Source organism: Oncorhynchus tshawytscha, linkage group LG20 (genome assembly GCF_018296145.1).
Source record: "Oncorhynchus tshawytscha isolate Ot180627B linkage group LG20, Otsh_v2.0, whole genome shotgun sequence".
Classification (NCBI taxonomy): domain Eukaryota; kingdom Metazoa; phylum Chordata; class Actinopteri; order Salmoniformes; family Salmonidae; genus Oncorhynchus; species Oncorhynchus tshawytscha.
The window spans coordinates 49,372,692-49,398,223 of NC_056448.1; the positions used below are offsets into that span (position 1 = coordinate 49,372,692).

The window sequence follows — 25,532 nt, forward strand, 5'->3', positions numbered from 1 at the left end:
TCTCTATTCTCTCTCTCACTCTCCTCTCTCTCTCTCTCTCTCTACTCTGTCTCTATTCTCTCTCTCACTCTCTCTCGCTCTCTCTCACTCTCCCTCTACTCTCTACTCTCTCTCTCTACTCTGTCTCTCTAATCTGTCTCTCACTCTCTCTCTACTCTCTCTCTACTCTGACTACTCTCTCTCTATTCTCTCTCTACTCTGTCTGCCTGGAAGCCCTGTTCTGTACCTTGTTGCACACCAAAATAGCCTGGGTTGTATTCACTAGAAACCAAACAGAAGAAAACAGACTACCTGAACTTGTCCAAAAAAGAAACAAATTTTTGTTGCTGAACGCTTTCCGTGTGTTTAACGTTCTGCTACGTTGTGCACTAATGAACACGACCCTGATACCGTAGACAGGCTGTCCTATAGAAGCGTTCTGTCCCACCGACCAGCCAAAGGATTAGCGAATGTAGAGACCAAACTAATATTAGGGTGTCCAAAACACCCTTTGGTGATGAAGTTTCACTTTCTTATGTTTTATAACACATTTTACGAGACAAATACGATTATTTATGTTCTGACTCATTCAGTGGGGTTTTCTTTAACATATCCTTAACATTATATCAGAAAGTAGGATTTTTTTTGTAACCTAACATCTGATGATAACCACCTAGCTCTGTTGACGTTGCAGTGCACGTTTCTCCTAACAACTTTTGAGGATTTTACATTTTGTTGTCGTTGTCTTCAAAGTTGTTTCCGCGTGTGACACAAAAAAAAAACAGCCAAATTTGACACGAGCTGAATTAAAATGTAAAAGGCTTGAAAATAAATAGCTTGGTATACGCTCAGTGCCCTGTACACATTTCACAGAGAAACGCTTTGTTTTTGTGTGAGAAAGCTTTGAAAAAGAACAGGAATTTTTGAGTGAATATGAAAATACTATGTCACATCTCAAAATTGATATTTATGTTACATCTAGATTGTTTTATGTCCTGTTGATTTGAGAAGAGAGATGAAGAGTTCAACGGGAAAGGGATCCTGCCAGTTTAGCTGATTCGATGCTATTTTACAGATTGTTTTTCTACACAATTAACATTATTTTACCGATTGGTCAAAAGATGCGTTTTTGATTGGAAATATGCAGTGTTTCTCTTCTGTTAGAAGGTTGTAGTCTGTTGAGAACGGTTGGTTGCCAAATATCTTTTTTTGTAAACAATGCAGGTGTTTTGATGGTCTTTGATGCCCAAAGCCCTTGAAGAGTCCAGCAGCATCTTCATCATGTTTTTTATCATGTTGTTGTTGATGCACTAACAGAATCAGCTGTCCAGGAGAGTAGAGCAGCAATCCTCTGGCCAAAGAGGAAACCTACCTCACATACTGGCTCACATACTGGCTCACATACTGGCTAACATACTGTCTAACATACTGTCTAACATACTGTCTAACATACTGTCTAACATACTGTCTAACATACTGTCTAACATACTGTCTAACATACTGTCTAACATACTGTCTAACATACTGTCTAACATACTGTCTAACATACTGTCTAACATACTGTCTAACATACTGTCTAACATACTGTCTAACATACTGTCTAACATACTGGCTAACATACTGGCTAACATACTGGCTAACATACTGGCTAACATACTGGCTAACATACTGGTTGGTGGTCTGACTCCCACACCTATTCACTAGGAACCAAACGTAAGCAAACAGGCTGCTCACACAGGATTTGATTCTGGGGTACCAAGATTACACCACACCATACCAGACTCTTCCTCCTGTGCCCAATAGCCTGGGGATGAGGTCGAAGGTTAACTGGGATGAATCCATGTTAGCGTCTCAAATACCCCTCCTATCTAGTGTGCTACTGTTGACCAGGATTCTGGTAGTGCAATATATATAGGAAATAGGATGCAATTTGGGACGCAGGCATGTAGTGCCAAATCGTGTTGGACTGCCTCCTCCCTCTTCCTCCCTCCCCTATCCACTGTTATGTAACACAGTGTGGTTGTTGACGTGGATTTTGATGATATCTCTGTTCACTACTCAGCTATCTGCAGCTGGGACATTACACAAAACCGGTACGATTTTTTAAAACCAAAATAAATACTTATTTCTGAGCACCTCACGACATTAAGGACATATTGAACCTCTTAAGAAAACATATTTTTCCATCTCAGGCAAGAAAAGCCCTGTCATTATCAGCCATTTTCTTCTGATATGGACACGATTTGTCCTTTTATGGACACCGTGGAAGTTGTCTGGATGTGATTATAACATACACTTGTAATAAAATTAATATTTCACATGTCAACAGGTCATCTTACTGAACAGGTCAACACAGGTCATCTTACTGAACAGGTCAACACAGGTCATCTTGGTCAACAGGTCATCATACTGAACAGGTCAACAGGTCATCTTACTGAACAGGTCAACAGGTCATCTTACTGAACAGGACAACAGGTCATCTTACTGAACAGGTCCACTTACTGAACAGGTTATCTTACTGAACAGGTCAACAGGTCATCTTACTGAACAGGTCCACAGGTCATCTTACTGAACAGGTCCACAGGTCATCTTACTGAACAGGTCCACACAGGTCATCTTACTGAACAGGTCATCTCTTACTGAACAGGTCAACAGGTCATCTTACTGAACAGGTCAACACAGGTCATCTTACTGAACAGGTCAACACAGGTCATCTTACTGAACAGGTCAACACAGGTCATCTTACTGAACAGGTCAACACAGGTCATCTTACTGAACAGGTCAACACAGGTCATCTTACTGAACAGGTCAACAGGTCCACAGGTCCACAGGTCATCTTACTGAACAGGTCAACAGGTCATCTTACTGAACAGGTCATCTTACAACAGGTCATCTTACTGAACAGGTCAACAGGTCATCTTACTGAACAGGTCAACAGGTCATCTTACTGAACAGGTCAACAGGTCATCTTACTGAACAGGTCAACAGGTCATCTTACTGAACAGGTCAACAGGTCAACAGGGTCATCTTACTGAACAGGTCCACAGGTCATCTTACTGAACAGGTCAACACAGGTCATTTTGGTCAACAGGTCATCATACTGAACAGGTCAACAGGTCATCTTACTGAACAGGTCAACACAGGTCATCTTGGTCAACAGGTCATCATACTGAACAGGTCAATGGGTCATCTTACTGAACAGGTCAACAGGTCATCTTACTGAACAAGTCAACTTACAGAACATGTCATCTAACTTAACAGGTCATCTTCTTGAACAGGTCACCTTACTGAACAGGTAAACCGGTCATCTTACTGAACAGGTCAATGATCAGTAAGATTGTATCTTGTCAAAAACACATTTTTCCAGAATTTTACTAAGGGTTGGTAACAGGCTGATTGGTCGGCTTTTTGAGCCAGTAAAGGGGGCTTTACTATTCTTAGGTAGTGGAATGACTTTAGCTTCCCTCCAGGCCTGAGGACACACGCTCTCTAGTAGGCTTAAATTGAAGATATGGCAAATAGGAGTGGCAATATCGTCTGCTATTATCCTCAGTAATGTTCCATCCAAGTTGTCAGACCCCAGTGGCTTGTCATTGTTGATAGACAACCATAATTTGTTCCTCTTCTACACTCACTTAACAGAACTCGAAATTACAATGCTTGACTTTCATCATTTGATCATTTATACTTGGATGTGTATTGTCAGTGCTGTTGCTGGCATGTGATGCCTAAGTTTGCTAATCTTGCAAATAGAAAAAAAAATCATTAAAGTAAGTTGGCAATATCAGTGGATTTTGTGATGAATGAGCCATCTGATTCAACCTATGGATTTTTTCCCCCCAGAATTTCATTTAAGGCACTCCGTTTTTCATAATGGTTGCATGCTTATTAGTAACTGGAATAAGCTATTTCAGAAATGTGTCTAATGCAGCATCTGTTTGCTCCTCATTACTCACCACAGACCAACCAATATTAGTTAAATCATCAACTAAGGAATCACTACAACACTTATTGAATGACCTCTTTTACACTATATTAGGCCCAACCTTTGGAACTGTGGTTTTCCTAGATATTGCTACTATATTGTGATCACTACATCCTGTGGTTTTCCTAGATATAGCTACTATATTTTGATCACTACATCCTGTGGTTTTCCTAGATATAGCTACTATATTGTGATCACTACATCCTGTGGTTTTCCTAGATATTGCTACTATATTGTGATCACTACATCCTGTGGTTTTCCTAGATATAGCTACTATATTGTGATCACTACATCCTGTGGTTTTCCTAGATATAGCTACTATATTGTGATCACTACATCCAGTGGTTTTCCTAGATATAGCTACTATATTGTGATCACTACATCCTCTAGTTTTCCTAGATATGGCTATTATATTGTGATCACTACATCCTGTGGTTTTCCTAGATATCGCTACTATATTGTGATCACTACATCCTGTGGTTTGCTACATCAATGCATTGCTTGCTGTTTGGGGTTTTAGGCTGGACACCGGCTGATGTAAAAAGGGCTTTATAAATAAATTGGATTGATAGATTGAAAGGAATGACATTGATCACATCTTTACTAACGCTGCTGATATTTAGCTTGAAAGCAGTATCCAAATCCATCAGATGTAGTGATCACAATATAGTATCCATATCTAGGAAAACCACAGGATGTAGTGATCACAATATAGTAGCTATATCTAGGAAAACCACAGGATGTAGTGATCACAATATAGTAGCTATATCTAGGAAAACCACAGGATGTAGTGATCACAATATAGTAGCTATATCTAGGAAAACCACAGGATGTAGTGATCAAAATATAGTAGCCATATCTAGGAAAACCACAGGATGTAGTGATCACAATATAGTAGCAGATGTAGAAGCACGGGGGCTAAAAACTCTGGAAAGGCATAAACCTAGGAAGAACCCTAGAGAGGAACTAGGCTCTGAGGGCTGGCCAGTCCTCTTCTGGCTGTGCCGGGTGGAGATTATAAACCTAGAGAGGAACTAGGCTCCGAGGGCTGGCCAGTCCTCTTCTGGCTGTGCCGGATGGAATTTATAAAGGTACATGGCCAAGATGTTCAAATGTTCATAGATGACCAGCAGGCTCAAATAATAATAATCACAGTGGTTGTAGAGGGTGCAACACCTCAGGAGTAAATGTCAGTTGGCTTTTCATAGCTGAGCATTCAGCGTTAGAGACAGCAGGTGCGGTGGAGAGAGAGAGTCGGAAACAGCAGGTCAGGACAAGGTAGCATGTCCGGTGAACAGGTCAGGGTTCTATAGCCGATCATTCAGAGTATCTCTACTTCTCCTGCTGTCTCCAGCGAGTTGAAAACAGCAGGTCTGGGACAGGTAGCACGTCCGGTGAACAGATCAGGGTTCCATAGCTGCAGGCAGAACAGTTGAAACTGGAGCAGCAGCATGACCCGGTGGACTGGAGACAGCAAGGAGTCATCAGGCCAGGTAGTCCTGAGGCATGGTCCTAGGTCTCGGGCCCCCCGGGAGGAGATGAAAAGAGAGAGAATTAGAGGGAGCATATTTAAATTAACGCAGGACACTGGATAAGACGGGAGAAATACTCCAGATATAACAGACTGACCCTAGGTAGGCCGTCGTTGTAAATAATAATTTGTTCTCAACTGACTTGCCTAGTTAAATAAATGTTACATTATATATATTTTTTAATTTCCCCCGATACAAACTATTGCAGCATAAATACTAGAGGTTGAGATAGGAGGGGTCAGGAGACACTGTGGCCACGTCCGACGATACCCCATAGACAGGGGCTGTTTCAAGCTACCCTGGTAGGTTGACTGATAACCTGAACCAGGTTTTGATGGTGTGGGGTGTGTTTTCATGGCACACATTGGGCCCCTTGATAAAAGTAGAGCAAAGTTTGAGTGCCACAAGATATCTGAACATCACTACCCTTCATGACAGCAGTGTATCCATCTGGAAATTATTATTTTTTTGCAGGATAATCTCATCTGTGAGATGAGGTGGAACAAGCTATTTGGAATAGAGATCCACTACCAGCCAACTTGACACAACTGTGGGAAGCATTGGAGTCAACATGGGCCAACATCCCTGTGGACACCTTATAGAGTCCTTGCTCCGACGAAATTGAGGCTTTTCTGAGGGCATAAGGGGGATGCAATTCAATATTAGGAATGTGTTCCTAATGTTTTGTACACTCGGTGTATACTACAATGTAATTTCATTTATTTTTTGTGACTTTTTGTAAAAATGAAAAGAGTTCTGGACAAATTAGGAGAGGATGTGAAGTTATTATTCATTGTTTGTTTGTTTGTTTATAGTTAAGATCCAATGGTGGTTATTGATGAGAGTAGAGATGGGCTCTATCCGAGGGATCAGGACGGGGAACCTGGGAGGGCATGTGTGATGCCTCCACTCATCTCACTTCGGTCTTTCAGTGGACTTACTCTCCACAACTAGAGCCCCACCAGCCACTATACTTGAATTTAACTCACAAGCTACTACAAACTGACCACAGTATTTAAGTCGCAGTCTTTCTCCTATGTACAGTGACATATAATCCACAGACATTAGGAGAGGAGTAGGATCTTGAAGCCCTAAAAAAAGGCACAGCGCCTCAGAAGTACTTGCTTAATGTTTTTTGTGTTCTCTTTAAATGTTTGCTCAGCCTACATGTTCATAGGTTTTATATATGTAATGCATGTAAGGTATACAATAACTATGTATTCATACTCTTCCATATCCATGGAATGTCCACCCTCCTCTGGTTTCTCAATGACAGATGGAACAGTTAACTTTGATTCTAGACATGTGAAGGCCAACGTAAATCTAATGTATTACATGGCATGTGCACAGGCTTCATGATGATGGGGGGGGAACAAGGTTCTTGAATGTTTAAAGATATTTTCAGCTGATGGGGTTTTCCTGCAAGAGCTACACTTCAAAAAAGGAGAAATGTAATATTTAAAGAGGAGCTTGGTTGGAGAGAGCCAATGCTGCCACCTACTGTAGTAACAGCAGAGGTATAGGTATCCTGATACATAAGAATGCACCCTTTTCCCTTGTATCCTACCTAGCATACAGACCAAGAAGGACATTTGCTAATTTTGAATTGTACCTTACATGGGGAAAAATACACATTGATTTCATTGTATATCCCCCCAAGGGGCAAACTTGATGTTTTTAGATATAATTAATTTTAGATCAAACCCAGACAGGAAGTATTTAGCAGGTGACCTAAATCGAGCATTCAGCAAGTTAGACAGATATAGCAATAAATAAGGGAAAGTCAAGGAAATTCCAAAGAGGCTGAAAATATTCATCTCTACAAATATTTTACAGGACACCTGGAGATTATTATTCCCAACTTGTTTCCTCAAAGTAAGTAAAGTCAAGAATTGACTACATTTTTACTTCCAAACAATATACTGGGTTCTAAAATCCATATTATAGACTGGGTGGTTCGAGCCCTGAATGCTGATTGGCTTACAGCCATGGTATATCAGACCGTATACCATGAGTATGACAAAAGTATTTTTACTGCTATAATTACGTTGATAACCAGTTTATAATAGCAATAAGGCACCTCTGGGGGTTTGTGATATATGGCCAATATACCACGGTCACGGGCTGTGTCAGGCACTCCGCGTTGTGTCATGCTTAAGAACAGCCCTTATCCGTGGTATATTAGCCATATACACCACATCTCCTTTGGCCTTATTGCTTAAATATCGTGATATTGGATCATTCTCCTGTATCATGCTTAATTACACCATCAGAAAATACACTTAGTGAGAATATGGAGAACGAACAGAGCACATCTTCAGGACCCAAAATATATTAGAGATAATTTGTGGTTTAGTACGGTACCCTGCGTCACTAATTTATTGCTCCAGACCAGCGCAAGGGGGAGTTAGAGCGCTGATTATGCTTTTGGGTCCCAAGGCGCTACTGTGTCTCTAACTGATAATGAATGGATGACATAAACCAAATAGAAACTGATAATTGTGCACTTACTTACTAAAACTGTTGTTACACCAAGGTTTTTATTCTAAGAGAAACTTAGACTAAAATTAGGGTGTGGAAATGTTAGGATTATCTTGCTCTTACTGTAGCCTACTCCCGACCGGTCATGTTGTACAGCGCCCGAGTGGCTGCATCGCAGTGCACTGCATTGCAGTGCAAACTGTATTGCTTCAGATATTGGTTTGATACCCATGCCGGCTGCGACCGGGAGACCCATGAGACAAGGGTAGGCTTTTGGTTTCTCTCCCTCTAAAAAAAAAAAAAAATCATTCAAAATAACAAAATGGCTTTATTTACAAATTAGTAAGAATGTGTTCAGGAAGGTTATTTGAAAATGAAATAATCTCCAAAATATCGTTATTTTTATAAACAACCCATAGAAGGTTGGTTTCAATTTCAGTTTAATCCACCAGAAAAGAATATCAACATTTTTTAACAAACCACAGACATTTGGTTGCAGTTTAATCCACCAGAAAAGACAGAACAAATAATACAACAAATATTGTGGTTCAACTCAAATATACTAAATGATTAAATGCCTCTTAGATATTAATTTAGAATCCTCTAAATGTAATTATTGGCGGAGAGTCACGTCAGTGTATTTAATTTTTTATTTATTTTTTAGATATACTGTAGGCCTTCCATAGCCGACATGAGTCTCACAAGTTTTGTTAAAAGTGGTGAAGTTATTTTTAATGTGTACGCAGCATTTGTGTATTGGAGTCACTTTTAATTCTTTATTGATCTGCAGTTTCTCTCATAGGCCACTGTAATCAATCGTTCTGCTCATCTGATGAAGGTGCACATGGATAAGATTCAAACTTTGAAGACCGAGATCGAGTCATTGAAGGCAGACCAGCAGAAAGAGAAACATTATCTGAGGTCAGAGATATGGGCAACAACTGATGCATTGGTCCAGAGCCAGGCGCTATTGGCAAGAGAGTCAGGCGGAGAATGACGCGTTGAAGAGGGCGAGGCACGCGATCCCAATCCATGCCAGGCACACCTCTGAGCTCTGGAACTCTACCTCTGACAGACAGTTAACATACCTGGTGGGTTCGTCAGGTCGTCAGTTCACCCTGAAATTTCCATTCCTCTTCTGACAACAGAACTTGATCAACTGCTCACCAGGCACAGCAAGGGCCGTCCGGACCGTTATTCTGTTCTGCTATTGCAAGGATGTCTAACCGAAGACAGATACCACGAGTGGACACAGAATACCAACTGGGATTGATCCTGAGGCAGATGTGTCTTACCAGTGAACCTCCGGGTGTTCATCATTAATACTCTCTCTCAGAAGTTTCTGTCCATGCAACCTTTAAAAAGCATTCAAGACAGAGTTAATGAGTACTTGAGGTCACTGAGAAAGTCTGGACATGTCCTGCTCTCCCTTATGTAAGGAATTAGACACTTACCATGTTTATTACAGTATGTAATTTAGAATTATATAAAAGCCCCTTAGATATTCTTAGAGATCCTAATGGAAAATGCCCCTTAGATATTAATATACTGTAGTCCTCCAATCCTCTAAATATAATTATTGGCTGAGTCACATCATTGAAAAAAATATTTGTTGATATACTGTAGGCCTACCGTAGGTGACATGAGTCTCACTAGTGTTGAGTAATGTGTTGTTAAAAGTGGTGTAGGTCTTATTTATTTAAAAAGCATATTGAAGTGAGAAGCAATAGGATTGGAAGCAATAACTGCTGTGGTCAACTATTTTAGCACTGTTTCACTCTGCTCTGAGACAAACATGGGGCCTGGTCTTGATAAATCAGTGAGATTTTTATTTTCACTGAATCTCCATTTCGGTATTGGTTAGACTACAATTAGGGTGTGGAAATGTTATGCTCTTAGTACTGCAGCCTACTCCCGACCGTCACGTTGTACAGCACCATATTTTCCGTTCCATCCTAATGGAAACCCTGTTTTTTTTTTCTTGGATAGAAATACCATAATATTAATCTAATTAAAATTAAATACATTTCTTAAAATCAATCCCATATACTATGTTCTTACAAAAATGGTTTTAAATTCTCTAGTACAGCCAATATTGAAGGCTATCAAATGCTTCTCAAAGATGCCCTCTTGTGGTCAAACTAGCATTAATGGTAACAATGGCTGACAATGAAATAACATGACATAGATTTCTGCGGCAGCCTGCAAGGTGTGCTGCAGTATGACACAACTTTTACAGGAAGAACCACTGTACAGGTTAAACTCAAATATTTGATGGCAAATAAATCCGGTAAACATCTCACAGCCCTCACAAAATGAATACACACCAAACCAGTTATGATTTTTAAAAGATAAGGATGCAAATGCTTTAATTAGAAACAACGCTATTAATATTGTAAAAAAATATAAAAGCTTCTATGAAAGTCAATATAAATCAGAATTAAATGATCTGATAACTGATCCTACAGCCTTCTTAGACTCAACAACCCTGAAGCAATTATCAGCAGATAGTTTAAAACAAATATCACAAAAGATGAATATCACCCAAAAATAAATAATAGACTGTTAAAACATTCGCTCAGAGAAAAGAACCAGGTCTTTTCCCATATAATTATTTATAAAAAATGTTTTTTTTAAATGGACAACACTTAATTCAGTACTTCCAATATCCATGTATCAAACGGTTATTTCAGTCATATTAAAACCAGATTCCTCTGTAGATTAAAGATTCATTTTTATAAATTGGCAACAATAAAATAATAATGAAACTTATAAACAATAGAATGGCAAAAGTACTTGATACATATTAAGGGTTTATTAAAAAAGGCTTACAAACAAATACAATAACATGTTTTAGTATTATACAATATGCAAAAAAAAACATGACTGTTGATGCTGAAAAGGCTTTTGACTGTCTTGTGTGGACTCTTATATTAAAAACTTTGGAAGCATTCATCTCTCCAGCTGAAATAATACATTTCATACGAATATTATACAAAAATCATAAAGCTAAAATATACAAAACTAAGCCATTATCTGATGAAATTTCTTTAGAAAGGGGCACAAGGCAGGGACGTCCCTTCTCCCCCCTCCTGTTTGGACTGGCAATTGAACAGTAAGAATTAGACAGGATCCAAATGTAACAGGTACCAGTATTGGTAAACATGAATATAAACTAAACTTATCTGCTGACGATCTCCTGATATACCTGACTCTAATACTGAAAACTCAGTGACCCCCTTGTTAAAAACAACATCTGTATTAAATCTCAGGATTTAAAATGAACGTGGAATTAATGTCAATAGGAAAAATCTACAGCAAACCTTTAAGTTTACTACAAAAAATATAAAATACTTATAGAATGCTTAATAAGTGACAACAAACAACAAATATAAATAAAGATAACTTTATCTCATTACTCAAAAAAATGAAAGCAGATCTAGGTAAATTTAATTACCTCCCCATAAATCTTACAGGTAGAACAAACCTTTTTAGAATGGCATGGCTCCAAAAGGTTTCATATTGATTTAATGGGAGTACCAATTACCCCACTGAAGACATTCTTTACAAAAGTAAACCCAGCCATAACAGACTTCATATAAAACCCATAGAATAAATAAGAACGTTTTACATGTCCCTGAATCTGAGGGGGGTTTTAACTTTCCAGACTTGGAATAGTATCAACTCGCCACCCAAGACTTTTACTTGCGACATACACTGAGTATACAAAACATTAAAACAACTGCTCTTTCCATGACATAGACTGACCATCTTAATACAGGTGAAAGCTATAATCCCTTATTGATGTCACTTGTTAAATCCACTCCAATCAGTGTAGATTCAGGGGAGGAAACTGGTTAATGAAGGATTTTTAATCCTTGAGACATGAGGTCTGATAGTGGCCAGTTCATATGATCAGACCTCAGGATAAGACCCAGATGCAGACAATTCTAAGTAACAAAAGTTTATTACAAAAACAAACGATTGGTCAAGGGCAGGCAGAGGTCAGTAATCCAGGGCAGTGTTACAAGGTACAGAACAGCGGGCAGGGCAGGCAGAGGTCAGTAATCCAGGGCAGTGTTACAAGGTACAGAACAGCGGTCAGGGCAGGCAGAGGTGAGGAATCCAGGGCAGCGTTACAAGGTACAGAACAGCGGGCAGGGCAGGCAGAACGGTCAAAATCGGGAAAACTATAAAACAGGGACTAGAGAGAAAACAGGAGTATGGGAAGAACACTGGCAGGCTTGACAAGACGAGATGAACTGGCAACAGACAAACAGAGAGAACAGGTATAAAAACACAGGGGATAATGGGGAAAATGGGCGACACCTGGAGGGGGGTGGAGACAAGCACAAGACAGGTGAAATAGATCAGGGTGTGACAGCTTGTCTTTAGAAACTATTGTACAATCAGCTTGTCTTGACAGTGCACAGAAGAAGTGTGTGTCTCGGTCGGTATAGCCTGGGGCTGGCACCGCCACTCATACATAACTGAACGCTAAATGGCATACATTATGTGATGATTGGATCAGTCTATGATTATTCTATATTAAGGCCATGGGTAATAGGCGGTGGACCAGTCTATGATTATTCTATATTAAGGCCATGGGTAGTAGAGAGTGGATCAGTCTATGATTATTCTATATTAAGGCCATGGGTAGTATGCAGTGGACCAGTCCATGATTATTCTATATTAAGGCCATGGGTAGTATGCAGTGGACCAGTCTATGATTATTCTATATTAAGGCCATGGGTAGTAGACAGTGGATCAGTCGATGGTTATTCTATATTAAGGTCATGGGTAATAGGCAGTGGATCAGTCTATGATTATTCTATATTAAAGCCATGGGTAGTAGGCAGTGGACCAGTCTATGATTATTCTATATTAAGGCCATGGGTAGTAGGCAGTGGACCAGTCTATGATTATTCTATATTAAGGTCATGGGTAGTAGGTAGTGGACCAGTCTATGATTATTCTATATTAAGGCCATGGGTAGGCAGTGGACCAGTCTATGATTATTCTATATTAAGGCCATGGGTAGGCAGTGGACCAGTCTATGATTATTCTATTTTAAGGCCATGGGTAGTAGGTAGTGGACCAGTCTATGATTATTCTATATTAAGGTCATGGGTAGTAGGTAGTGGACCAGTCTATGATTATTCTATATTAAAGCCATGGGTAGTAGGCGGTGGACCAGTCTATGATTATTTTATATTAAGGCCATGGGTAGTAGGTAGTGGACCAGTCTATGATTATTCTATATTAAGGCCATGGGGTAGTAGGCAGTGGACCAGTCATGGGTAGTAGGCAGTGGACCAGTCTATGATTATTCTATATTAAGGCCATGGGTAGTAGGTAGTGGACCAGTCTATGATTATTCTATATTAAGGCCATGGGTAGTAGGTAGTGGACCAGTCTATGATTATTCTATATTAAGGCCATGGGTAGGCAGTGGACCAGTCTATGATTATTCTATTTTAAGGCCATGGGTAGTAGGAGTGGACCAGTCTATGATTATTCTATATTAAGGCCATGGGTAGTAGGTAGTGGACCAGTCTATGATTATTCTATATTAAGGCCATGGGTAGTAGGCAGTGGACCAGTCTATGATTATTCTATATTAAGGCCATGGGTAGTAGGCAGTGGACCAGTCTATGATTATTCTATATTAAGGCCATGGGTAGTAGGCAGTGGACCAGTCTATGATTATTCTATATTAAGGCCATTATTCTATATTAAGGCCATGGTAGTAGGCAGTGGACCAGTCTATAATTATTCTATATTAAGGCCATGGGTAGTAGGCAGTGGACCAGTCTATAATTATTCTATATTAAGGCCATGGGTAGTAGGCAGTGGACCAGTCTATGATTATTCTATATTAAGGCCATGGGTAGTATGCAGTGGACCAGTCCATGATTATTCTATATTAAGGCCATGGGTAGTAGGCAGTGGACCAGTCTATGATTATTCTATATTAAGGCCATGGGTAGTAGGCAGTGGACCAGTCTATAATTATTCTATATTAAGGCCATGGGTAGTAGGCAGTGGACCAGTCTATAATTATTCTATATTAAGGCCATGGGTAGTAGGCAGTGGACCAGTCTATAATTATTCTATATTAAGGCCATGGGTAGTAGGCAGTGGACCAGTCAACCTCTGGAGAATGTCAACACTCTTCTCATTAATACCCCGTCAGTTCATGTCCATTGGCTCAGTCTCAGGCTGGGATTCAAACAAAGGCTCGTTAAAGTGCAGTTTCCCCAACATTCACAGTACCCCCCCAGTATTGTCTCATAGCCTGACGTGGTGACACGATGACATCACCACCCTCAGTCCCCCAGGATCCTTTCATAACCATCAGCCCGGCCAGCTCTGCAGCCCACCACGCTGGAGGAGAAGAAAACACACGTTACAAAGGAAAAGTGGTTGCACTTTACATTTACAGGGCCCTTATTACTGTGTCACCATTCAGTGTAACAACAACCTGTACTTACACTGTACTTAGGGGTATGATGTCCTCTGGAGCCAATAGAGCATGGCGCTTGTAATGCCAGCATAGTGGGTGGATTTCCCAGGACCACCCGTATGTAAAATGTGTGTACGCATGACTACGTTCCTTTGGATAAAAGTGTCTGCTAAATGGAATATACTATTATATATTATGTACCTGACAGGTATGGTGGCGAGGACTGATGATGTCATATCTTACCTGCCCAGCTATGGTGGTGAGGACTGATGATGTCATATCTTACCTGACAGGTATGGTGGCGAGGACTGATGATGTCATGTCTTACCTGACAGGTATGGTGGTAAGGACTGATGATGTCATATCTTACCTGACAGGTATGGTGGTGAGGACTGATGATGTCATGTCTTACCTGACCAGGTATGGTGGTGAGGACTGATGATGTCATGTCTTACCTGACCAGGTATGGTGGTGAGGACTGATGATGACATGTCTTACCTGACAGGTATGGTGGCGAGGACTGATGATGTCATGTCTTACCTGACAGGTATGGTGGTGAGGACTGATGATGTCATGTCTTACCTGACAAGGTATGGTGGTGAGGACTGATGATGTCATATCTTACCTGACCAGGTATGGTGGTGAGCACTGATGATGTCATGTCTTACCTGACAGGTATGGTGGCGAGGACTGATGATGTCATGTCTTACCTGACAAGGTATGGTGGTGAGGACTGATGATGTCATATCTTACCTGACCGGTATGGTGGTGAGGACTGATGATGTCATGTCTTACCTGACAGGTATGGTGGCGAGGACTGATGATGTCATGTCTTACCTGACAGGTATGGTGGCGAGGACGGTGAAGATGCTGGACAGGGTGAAGACGAACCCGGGAAACCAGTCCAGCGTAGCCTGGTACACCTTGGTGTAGATGGGAGTGTAGGCCAGGCTGGCAATCTTAAAGGACAGCTGCAGTGAGATGAGGGTGATCCCTGTGAAGAGAAAAGACATGTCAGTTAGCATTGCCTGTCTGCTGCAGTTTCCTACCAGTGTCCGTAGAGGAAGCTGGTACACCACACACTGTGGGTCTGAAAGGAGCAGATGAAAGCATTATGTCAATGGGTGAAAGGCATTTCCTATTTTTCTCTCTGCCAGATCAGTGTAGTGCTCCCTTTTTCAAATGATTAGGGACCTATTCAATCTCTATCGCGGAAACCTTACAGATTGCGTAACTTACATTTGAAGGTAATTCTGATTGAGCTGACCTATGCAGCATTTACCTGTAAATGCAGTCTCCCGCTAATGCGGGCACATTGCCTTTGAATTCCAACCACTGTAATGTTACATAGAGCACCTAAAGGAAGCAGAACTGGATACACTAGCTGGTCAGATAGTTCCAGTTGAGTAAAGTTGTTGGCAGAAAGTAAATCTATTCATGCTGTGGTGGTGATGTGCAAAAGGTTGACTTGTCTGCTTGCTACGGTAGTTGTAACTTCCCCTTTTTACCTCGTCACAGTAGAACAGGGAAGAGAATCACCAGAGTGCCTGTTCTGGGTCAACCACATACTAACGTGACGAAAGCTTTGTTATAGTTATTTACTTAGCGACAACAAGGGTGCATCCCTAAAGGTCTCCTGTTCCCTACAGGAGTGGAGGGGTTTGTAGTGCATCCCTAAAGGTCTCCTGTTCCCTACAGGAGTGGAGGGGTTCGTAGTGCATCCCTAAAGGTCTCCTGTTCCCTACAGGAGTGGAGGGGTTCGTAGTGCATCCCTAAAGGTCTCCTGTTCCCTACAGGAGTGGAGGGGTTCGTAGTGCATCCCTAAAGGTCTCCTGTTCCCTACAGGAGTGAAGGGGTTGGTAAGTGTACTATAAAGGTCTCCTGTTCCCTACAGGAGTGGAGGGGCTCGTAGTGCATCCCTAAAGGTCTCCTGTTCCCTACAGGAGTGGAGGGGTTCGTAGTGCATCCCTAAAGGTCTCCTGTTTCCTACAGGAGTGGAGGGGTTCGTAGTGCATCCCTAAAGGTCTCCTGTTTCCTACAGGACTGGAGGGGTTCGTAGTGCATCCCTAAAGGTCTCCTGTTCCCTACAGGAGTGGAGGGGTTCGTAGTGCATCCCTAAAGGTCTCCTGTTCCCTAAAAGAGTGGAGGGGTTCGTAGTGCATCCCTAAAGGTCTCCTGTTCCCTACAGGAGTGGAGGGGTTGGTAGTGCATCCCTAAAGGTCTCCTGTTCCCTACAGGAGTGGAGGGGTTCGTAGTGCATCCCTAAAGGTCTCCTGTTCCCTACAGGAGTGGAGGGTTTCGTAGTGCATCCCTTCCCTAAAGGTCTCCTGTTCCCTACAGGAGTGGAGGGTTCCCTACAGGAGTGGAGTGCATCCCTAAAGGTCTCCTGTTCCCTACAGGAGTGGAGGGGTTCGTGTCCCTAAAGGTCATCCCTAAAGGTCTCCCCTGTCTCCTCCCTACAGGAGTGGAGGGGTTCCTAGTGCATCCCTAAAGGTCTCCTGTTCCCTACAGGAGTGGAGGGGTTCGTAGTGCATCCCTAAAGGTCTCCTGTTCCCTACAGGAGTGGAGGGGTTCGTAGTGCATCCCTAAAGGTCTCCTGTTCCCTACAGGAGTGGAGGGGTTCGTAGTGCATCCCTAAAGGTCTCCTGTTCCCTACAGGAGTGGAGGGGTTCGTAGTGCATCCCTAAAGGTCTCCTGTTCCCTACAGGAGTGGAGGGGTTCGGTAGTGCATCCCTAAAGGTCTCCTGTTCCCTACAGGAGTGGAGGGGTTGGTAGTGCACTATAAAGGTCTCCTGTTCCCTACAGGAGTGGAGGGGTTGGTCTCCTGTTCCCTACAGGAGTGGAGGGGTTGTAAGTGTACTATAAAGGTCTCCTGTTCCCTACAGGAGTGGAGGGGTTGGTAAGTGTACCCTAAAGGTCTCCTGTTCCCTACAGGAGTGGAGGGGTTGGTAGTGCATCCCTAAAGGTCTCCTGTTCCCTACAGGAGTGGAGGGGTTGGTAAGTGCATCCCTAAAGGTCTCCTGTTCCCTACAGGAGTGGAGGGGTTGTAGTGCATCCTAAAGGTCTCCTGTTCCCTACAGGAGTGGAGGGGTTGGTAGTGCATCCCTAAAGGTCTCCTGTTCCCTACAGGAGTGGAGGGGTTCGTAGTGCATCCCTAAAGGTCTCCTGTTCCCTACAGGAGTGGAGGGGTTCGTAGTGCATCCCTAAAGGTCTCCTGTTCCCTACAGGAGTGGAGGGGTTCGTAGTGCATCCCTAAAGGTCTCCTGTTCCCTACAGGAGTGGAGGGGTTCGTAGTGCATCCCTAAAGGTCTCCTGTTCCCTACAGGAGTGGAGGGGTTCGTAGTGCATCCCTAAAGGTCTCCTGTTCCCTACAGGAGTGGAGGGGTTCGTAGTGCATCCCTAAAGGTCTCCTGTTCCCTACAGGAGTGGAGGGGTTGGTAAGTGCACCCTAAAGGTCTATAAAGGTCTCCTGTTCCCTACAGGAGTGGAGGGGTTGGTAAGTGCATCCCTAAAGGTCTCCTGTTCCCTACAGGAGTGGAGGGGTTGGTAGTGCATCCTAAAGGTCTCCTGTTCCCTACAGGAGTGGAGGGGTTGGTAAGTGTCCTATAAAGGTCTCCTGTTCCCTACAGGAGTGGAGGGGTTGGTAGTGCATCCCTAAAGGTCTCCTGTTCCCTACAGGAGTGGAGGGGTTCGTAGTGCATCCCTAAAGGTCTCCTGTTCCCTACAGGAGTGGAGGGGTTCTAGTGCATCCCTAAAGGTCTCCTGTTCCCTACAGGAGTGGAGGGGTTGGTAGTGCATCCCTAAAGGTCTCCTGTTCCCTACAGGAGTGGAGGGGTTCGTAGTGCATCCCTAAAGGTCTCCTGTTCCCTACAGGAGTGGAGGGGTTGGTAGTGCATCCCTAAAGGTCTCCTGTTCCCTACAGGAGTGGAGGGGTTGGTAGTGCATCCCTAAAGGTCTCCTGTTCCCTACAGGAGTGGAGGGTTCGTAGTGCATCCCTAAAGGTCTCCTGTTCCCTACAGGAGTGGAGGGGTTCGTAGTGCATCCCTAAAGGTCTCCTGTTCCCTACAGGAGTGGAGGGGTTCTAGTGCATCCCTAAAGGTCTCCTGTTCCCTACAGGAGTGGAGGGGTTGGTAGTGCATCCCTAAAGGTCTCCTGTTCCCTACAGGAGTGGAGGGGTTCGTAGTGCATCCCTAAAGGTCTCCTGTTCCCTACAGGAGTGGAGGGGTTCGTAGTGCATCCCTAAAGGTCTCCTGTTCCCTACAGGAGTGGAGGGGTTCGTAGTGCATCCCTAAAGGTCTCCTGTTCCCTACAGGAGTGGAGGGGTTCGTAGTGCATCCCTAAAGGTCTCCTGTTCCCTACAGGAGTGGAGGGGTTCGTAGTGCATCCCTAAAGGTCTCCTGTTCCCTACAGGAGTGGAGGGGTTGGTAAGTGTACTATAAAGGTCTCCTGTTCCCTACAGGAGTGGAGGGGTTGGTAAGTGTACTATAAAGGTCTCCTGTTCCCTACAGGAGTGGAGGGGTTGGTAAGTGTACTATAAAGGTCTCCTGTTCCCTACAGGAGTGGAGGGGTTGGTAAGTGTACTATAAAGGTCTCCTGTTCCCTACAGGAGTGGAGGGGTTGGTAAGTGCTCCTATAAAGGTCTCCTGTTCCCTACAGGAGTGGAGGGGTTGGTAAGTGCGTCCTAAAGGTCTCCTGTTCGCTACAGGAGTGGAGGGGTTGGTAAGTGTACTATAAAGGTCTCCTGTTCCCTACAGGAGTGGAGGGGTTGGTAAGTGTACTATAAAGGTCTCCTGTTCCCTACAGGAGTGGAGGGGTTGGTAAGTGTACTATAAAGGTCTCCTGTTCCCTACAGGAGTGGAGGGGTTGGTAAGTGCATCCCTAAAGGTCTCCTGTTCCCTACAGGAGTGGAGGGGTTCGTAGTGCATCCCTAAAGGTCTCCTGTTCCCTACAGGAGTGGAGGGGTTCGTAGTGCATCCCTAAAGGTCTCCTGTTCCCTACAGGAGTGGAGGGGTTGGTAAGTGTACTATAAAGGTCTCCTGTTCCCTACAGGAGTGGAGGGGTTGGTAAGTGTACTATAAAGGTCTCCTGTTCCCTACAGGAGTGGAGGGGTTGGTAAGTGTACTATAAAGGTCTCCTGTTCCCTACAGGAGTGGAGGGGTTGGTAAGTGCGTCCCTAAAGGTCTCCTGTTCCCTACAGGAGTGGAGGGGTTCGTAGTGCATCCCTAAAGGTCTCCTGTTCCCTACAGGAGTGGAGGGGTTCGTAGTGCATCCCTAAAGGTCTCCTGTTCCCTACAGGAGTGGAGGGGTTCGTAGTGCATCCCTAAAGGTCTCCTGTTCCCTACAGGAGTGGAGGGGTTCGTAGTGCATCCCTAAAGGTCTCCTGTTCCCTACAGGAGTGGAGGGGTTCGTAGTGCATCCCTAAAGGTCTCCTGTTCCCTACAGGAGTGGAGGGGTTCGTAGTGCATCCCTAAAGGTCTCCTGTTCCCTACAGGAGTGGAGGGGTTCGTAGTGCATCCCTAAAGGTCTCCTGTTCCCTACAGGAGTGGAGGGGTTCGTAGTGCATCCCTAAAGGTCTCCTGTTCCCTACAGGAGTGGAGGGGTTCGTAGTGCATCCCTAAAGGTCTCCTGTTCCCTACAGGAGTGGAGGGGTTCTGCATCCCTAAAGGTCTCCTGTTCCCTACAGGAGTGGAGGGGTTCGTAGTGCATCCCTAAAGGTCTCCTGTTCCCTACAGGAGTGGAGGGGTTGGTAGTGCATCCCTAAAGGTCTCCTGTTCCCTACAGGAGTGGAGGGGTTGGTAGTGCATCCCTAAAGGTCTCCTGTTCCCTACAGGAGTGGAGGGGTTGGTAAGTGCACTATAAAGGTCTCCTGTTCCCTACAGGAGTGGAGGGGTTGGTAAGTGCATCTATAAAGGTCTCCTGTTCCCTACAGGAGTGGAGGGGTTGGTAAGTGTACCTAAAGGTCTCCTGTTCCCTACAGGAGTGGAGAGGGTTGGTAAGGGTTGGTCTCCTGTTCCCTAAGTGAGTCCTAAAGGTCTCCTGTTCCCTACAGGACTGGAGGGGTTGGTAAGTGTACTATAAGGTCTCCTGTTCCCTACAGGTGTGGAGGGGTTGGTAAGTGCACTATAAAGGTCTCCTGTTCCCTACAGGAGTGGAGGGGTTCGTAGTGCACTATAAAGGTCTCCTGTTCCCTACAGGAGTGGAGGGGTTCGTAGTGCATCCCTAAAGGTCTCCTGCTCCCTACAGGAGTGGAGGGGTTCGTAGTGCATCCCTAAAGGTCTCCTGTTCCCTACAGGAGTGGAGGGGTTGGTAAGTGTACTATAAAGGTCTCCTGTTCCCTACAGGAGTGGAGGGGTTGGTAAGTGCGTCCCTAAAGGTCTCCTGTTCCCTACAGGAGTGGAGGGGTTGGTAGTGCATCCCTAAAGGTCTCCTGTTCCCTACAGGAGTGGAGGGGTTCGTAGTGCATCCCTAAAGGTCTCCTGTTCCCTACAGGAGTGGAGGGGTTCGTAGTGCATCCCTAAAGGTCTCCTGTTCCCTACAGGAGTGGAGGGGTTCGTAGTGCATCCCTAAAGGTCTCCTGTTCCCTACAGGAGTGGAGGGGGTTGGTAAGTGCATCCCTAAAGGTCTCCTGTTCCCTACAGGAGTGGAGGGGTTCGTAGTGCATCCCTAAAGGTCTCCTGTTCCCTACAGGAGTGGAGGGGTTCGTAGTGCATCCCTAAAGGTCTCCTGTTCCCTACAGGAGTGGAGGGGTTCGTAGTGCATCCCTAAAGGTCTCCTGTTCCCTACAGGAGTGGAGGGGTTGTAGTGCATCCCTAAAGGTCTCCTGTTCCCTACAGGAGTGGAGGGGTTGGTAGTGCATCCCTAAAGGTCTCCTGTTCCCTACAGGAGTGGAGGGGTTGTAGTGCATCCCTAAAGGTCTCCTGTTCCCTACAGGAGTGGAGGGGTTGGTAGTGCATCCCTAAAGGTCTCCTGTTCCCTACAGGAGTGGAGGGGTTGGTAGTGCATCCCTAAAGGTCTCCTGTTCCCTACAGGAGTGGAGGGGTTCGTAGTGCATCCCTAAAGGTCTCCTGTTCCCTACAGGAGTGGAGGGGTTCGTAGTGCATCCCTAAAGGTCTCCTGTTCCCTACAGGAGTGGAGGGGTTCGTAGTGCATCCCTAAAGGTCTCCTGTTCCCTACAGGAGTGGAGGGGTTCGTAGTGCATCCCTAAAGGTCTCCTGTTCCCTACAGGAGTGGAGGGGTTCGTAGTGCATCCCTAAAGGTCTCCTGTTCCCTACAGGAGTGGAGGGGTTCGTAGTGCATCCCTAAAGGTCTCCTGTTCCCTACAGGAGTGGAGGGGTTCGTAGTGCATCCCTAAAGGTCTCCTGTTCCCTACAGGAGTGGAGGGGTTCGTAGTGCATCCCTAAAGGTCTCCTGTTCCCTACAGGAGTGGAGGGGTTCGTAGTGCATCCCTAAAGGTCTCCTGTTCCCTACAGGAGTGGAGGGGTTCGTAGTGCATCCCTAAAGGTCTCCTGTTCCCTACAGGAGTGGAGGGGTTGGTAGTGCATCCCTAAAGGTCTCCTGTTCCCTACAGGAGTGGAGGGGTTCGTAGTGCATCCCTAAAGGTCTCCTGTTCCCTACAGGAGTGGAGGGGTTCGTAGTGCATCCCTAAAGGTCTCCTGTTCCCTACAGGAGTGGAGGGGTTCCTAGTGCATCCCTAAAGGTCTCCTGTTCCCTACAGGAGTGGAGGGGTTCGTAGTGCATCCCTAAAGGTCTCCTGTTCCCTACAGGAGTGGAGGGGTTGGTAGTGCATCCCTAAAGGTCTCCTGTTCCCTACAGGAGTGGAGGGGTTGTAAGCATCTATAAAGGTCTCCTGTTCCCTACAGGAGTGGAGGGGTTGGTAAGTGCACTATAAAGGTCTCCTGTTCCCTACAGGAGTGGAGGGGTTGGTAAGTGCACTATAAAGGTCTCCTGTTCCCTACAGGAGTGGAGGGGTTGGTAAGTGCATCCCTAAAGGTCTCCTGTTCCCTACAGGAGTGGAGGGGTTGGTAGTGCATCCCTAAAGGTCTCCTGTTCCCTACAGGAGTGGAGGGGTTGGTAAGTGTACTATAAAAGGTCTCCTGTTCCCTACAGGAGTGGAGGGGTTGGTAGTGCATCCCTAAAAGGTCTCCTGTTCCCTACAGGAGTGGAGGGGTTGGTAAGTGCATCCCTAAAGGTCTCCTGTTCCCTAAAAGAGTGGAGGGGTTGGTAGTGCATCCCTAAAGGTCTCCTGTTCCCTACAGGAGTGGAGGGGTTCGTAGTGCATCCCTAAAGGTCTCCTGTTCCCTACAGGAGTGGAGGGGTTGGTAGTGCATCCCTAAAGGTCTCCTGTTCGCTACAGGAGTGGAGGGGTTGGTAAGTGTACTATAAAGGTCTCCTGTTCCCTACAGGAGTGGAGGGGTTGGTAAGTGTACTATAAAGGTCTCCTGTTCCCTACAGGAGTGGATGGGTTGGTAGTGCACCCTAAAGGTCTCCTGTTCCCTACAGGAGTGGAGGGGTTGGTAGTGCATCCCTAAAGGTCTCCTGTTCCCTACAGGAGTGGAGGGGTTCGTAGTGCATCCCTAAAGGTCTCCTGTTCCCTACAGGAGTGGAGGGGTTGGTAGTGCATCCCTAAAGGTCTCCTGTTCCCCACAGGAGTGGAGGGGTTTGTAGTGCATCCCTAAAGGTCTCCTGTTCCCTACAGGAGTGGAGGGGTTCGTAGTGCATCCCTAAAGGTCTCCTGTTCCCTACAGGAGTGGAGGGGTTCGTAGTGCATCCCTAAAGGTCTCCTGTTTCCTACAGGAGTGGAGGGGTTCGTAGTGCATCCCTAAAGGTCTCCTGTTCCCTACAGGAGTGGAGGGGTTCGTAGTGCATCCCTAAAGGTCTCCTGTTCCCTACAGGAGTGGAGGGGTTCGTAGTGCATCCCTAAAGGTCTCCTGTTCCCTACAGGAGTGGAGGGGTTCGTAGTGCATCCCTAAAGGTCTCCTGTTCCCTACAGGAGTGGAGGGGTTCGTAGTGCATCCCTAAAGGTCTCCTGTTCCCTACAGGAGTGGAGGGTTTCGTAGTGCATCCCTAAAGGTCTCCTGTTCCCTACAGGAGTGGAGGGGTTCGTAGTGCATCCCTAAAGGTCTCCTGTTCCCTACAGGAGTGGAGGGGTTCGTAGTGCATCCCTAAAGGTCTCCTGTTCCCTACAGGAGTGGAGGGGTTGGTAGTGCATCCCTAAAGGTCTCCTGTTCCCTACAGGAGTGGAGGGGTTGGTAAGTGTACTATAAAGGTCTCCTGTTCCCTACAGGAGTGGAGGGGTTGGTAAGTGTACTATAAAGGTCTCCTGTTCCCTACAGGAGTGGAGGGGTTGGTAAGTGCATCCCTAAAGGTCTCCTGTTCCCTACAGGAGTGGAGGGGTTGGTAGTGCATCCCTAAAGGTCTCCTGTTCCCTACAGGAGTGGAGGGGTTGGTAGTGCATCCTAAAGGTCTCCTGTTCCCTACAGGAGTGGAGGGGTTGGTAGTGCATCCCTAAAGGTCTCCTGTTCCCTACAGGAGTGGAGGGGTTCGTAGTGCATCCCTAAAGGTCTCCTGTTCCCTACAGGAGTGGAGGGGTTCGTAGTGCATCCCTAAAGGTCTCCTGTTCCCTACAGGAGTGGAGGGGTTGGTAGTGCATCCTAAAGGTCTCCTGTTCCCTACAGGAGTGGAGGGGTTCGTAGTGCATCCCTAAAGGTCTCCTGTTCCCTACAGGAGTGGAGGGGTTCGTAGTGCATCCCTAAAGGTCTCCTGTTCCCTACAGGAGTGGAGGGGTTCGTAGTGCATCCCTAAAGGTCTCCTGTTCCCTACAGGAGTGGAGGGGTTCGTAGTGCATCCCTAAAGGTCTCCTGTTCCCTACAGGAGTGGAGGGGTTCGTAGTGCATCCCTAAAGGTCTCCTGTTCCCTACAGGAGTGGAGGGGTTCGTAGTGCATCCCTAAAGGTCTCCTGTTCCCTACAGGAGTGGAGGGGTTCGTAGTGCATCCCTAAAGGTCTCCTGTTCCCTACAGGAGTGGAGGGGTTGTAGTGCATCCCTAAAGGTCTCCTGTTCCCTACAGGAGTGGAGGGGTTCGTAGTGCATCCCTAAAGGTCTCCTGTTCCCTACAGGAGTGGAGGGGTTCGTAGTGCATCCCTAAAGGTCTCCTGTTCCCTACAGGAGTGGAGGGGTTCGTAGTGCATCCCTAAAGGTCTCCTGTTCCCTACAGGAGTGGAGGGGTTCGTAGTGCATCCCTAAAGGTCTCCTGTTCCCTACAGGAGTGGAGGGGTTCGTAGTGCATCCCTAAAGGTCTCCTGTTCCCTACAGGAGTGGAGGGGTTCGTAGTGCATCCCTAAAGGTCTCCTGTTCCCTACAGGAGTGGAGGGGTTCGTAGTGCATCCCTAAAGGTCTCCTGTTCCCTACAGGAGTGGAGGGGTTCGTAGTGCATCCCTAAAGGTCTCCTGTTCCCTACAGGAGTGGAGGGGTTCTCCTGTAGTGCATCCCTAAAGGTCTCCTGTTCCCTACAGGAGTGGAGGGGTTCGTAGTGCATCCCTAAAGGTCTCTTGCTCCCTACAGGAGTGGAGGGGTTCGTAGTGCATCCCTAAAGGTCTCCTGTTCCCTACAGGAGTGGAGGGGTTGGTAAGTGTACTATAAAGGTCTCCTGTTCCCTACAGGAGTGGAGGGGTTGGTAAGTGTACTATAAAGGTCTCCTGTTCCCTACAGGTGTGGAGGGGTTGGTAAGTGTACTATAAAGGTCTCCTGTTCCCTACAGGTGTGGAGGGGTTCGTAGTGCATCCCTAAAGGTCTCCTGTTCCCTACAGGTGTGAAGGGGTTCGTAGTGCACCCTAAAGGTCTCCTGTTCCCTACAGGAGTGGAGGGGTTCGTAGTGCATCCCTAAAGGTCTCCTGTTCCCTACAGGAGTGGAGGGGTTCGTAGTGCATCCCTAAAGGTCTCCTGTTCCCTACAGGAGTGGAGGGGTTCGTAGTGCATCCCTAAAGGTCTCCTGTTCCCTACAGGAGTGGAGGGGTTCGTAGTGCATCCCTAAAGGTCTCCTGTTCCCTACAGGAGTGGAGGGGTTCCATCCCTAAAGGTCTCCTGTTCCCTAC

General features: G+C 45.5%; 1 protein-coding gene and 1 long non-coding RNA gene across 2 annotated transcripts in view; one reads left to right on the top strand and one right to left on the bottom strand.

Annotated features, from left to right (window-relative positions):
- Positions 1-92: 92 nt before the first annotated feature.
- Positions 93-2,964, top strand: LOC121840223. Its single transcript, XR_006079495.1, has 3 exons — positions 93-2,580; positions 2,627-2,794; positions 2,868-2,964. It is a non-coding gene; the product is annotated as an uncharacterized LOC121840223 (long non-coding RNA).
- Positions 2,965-13,728: 10,764 nt separating this feature from the next.
- Positions 13,729-25,532, bottom strand: part of LOC112236775 (thymic stromal cotransporter homolog) — a 69,508-nt gene continuing 57,704 nt past the window's right edge. The window contains exons 5-6 of the mRNA XM_042302785.1: positions 15,281-15,437; positions 13,729-14,364 (exon numbers count right to left, since the gene is read on the bottom strand). Of these exons, the coding sequence (XP_042158719.1) occupies positions 14,307-14,364; positions 15,281-15,437 (215 nt within the window). The 3' untranslated portion in view covers positions 13,729-14,306. The remainder of the gene's footprint in view (positions 14,365-15,280; positions 15,438-25,532) is intronic.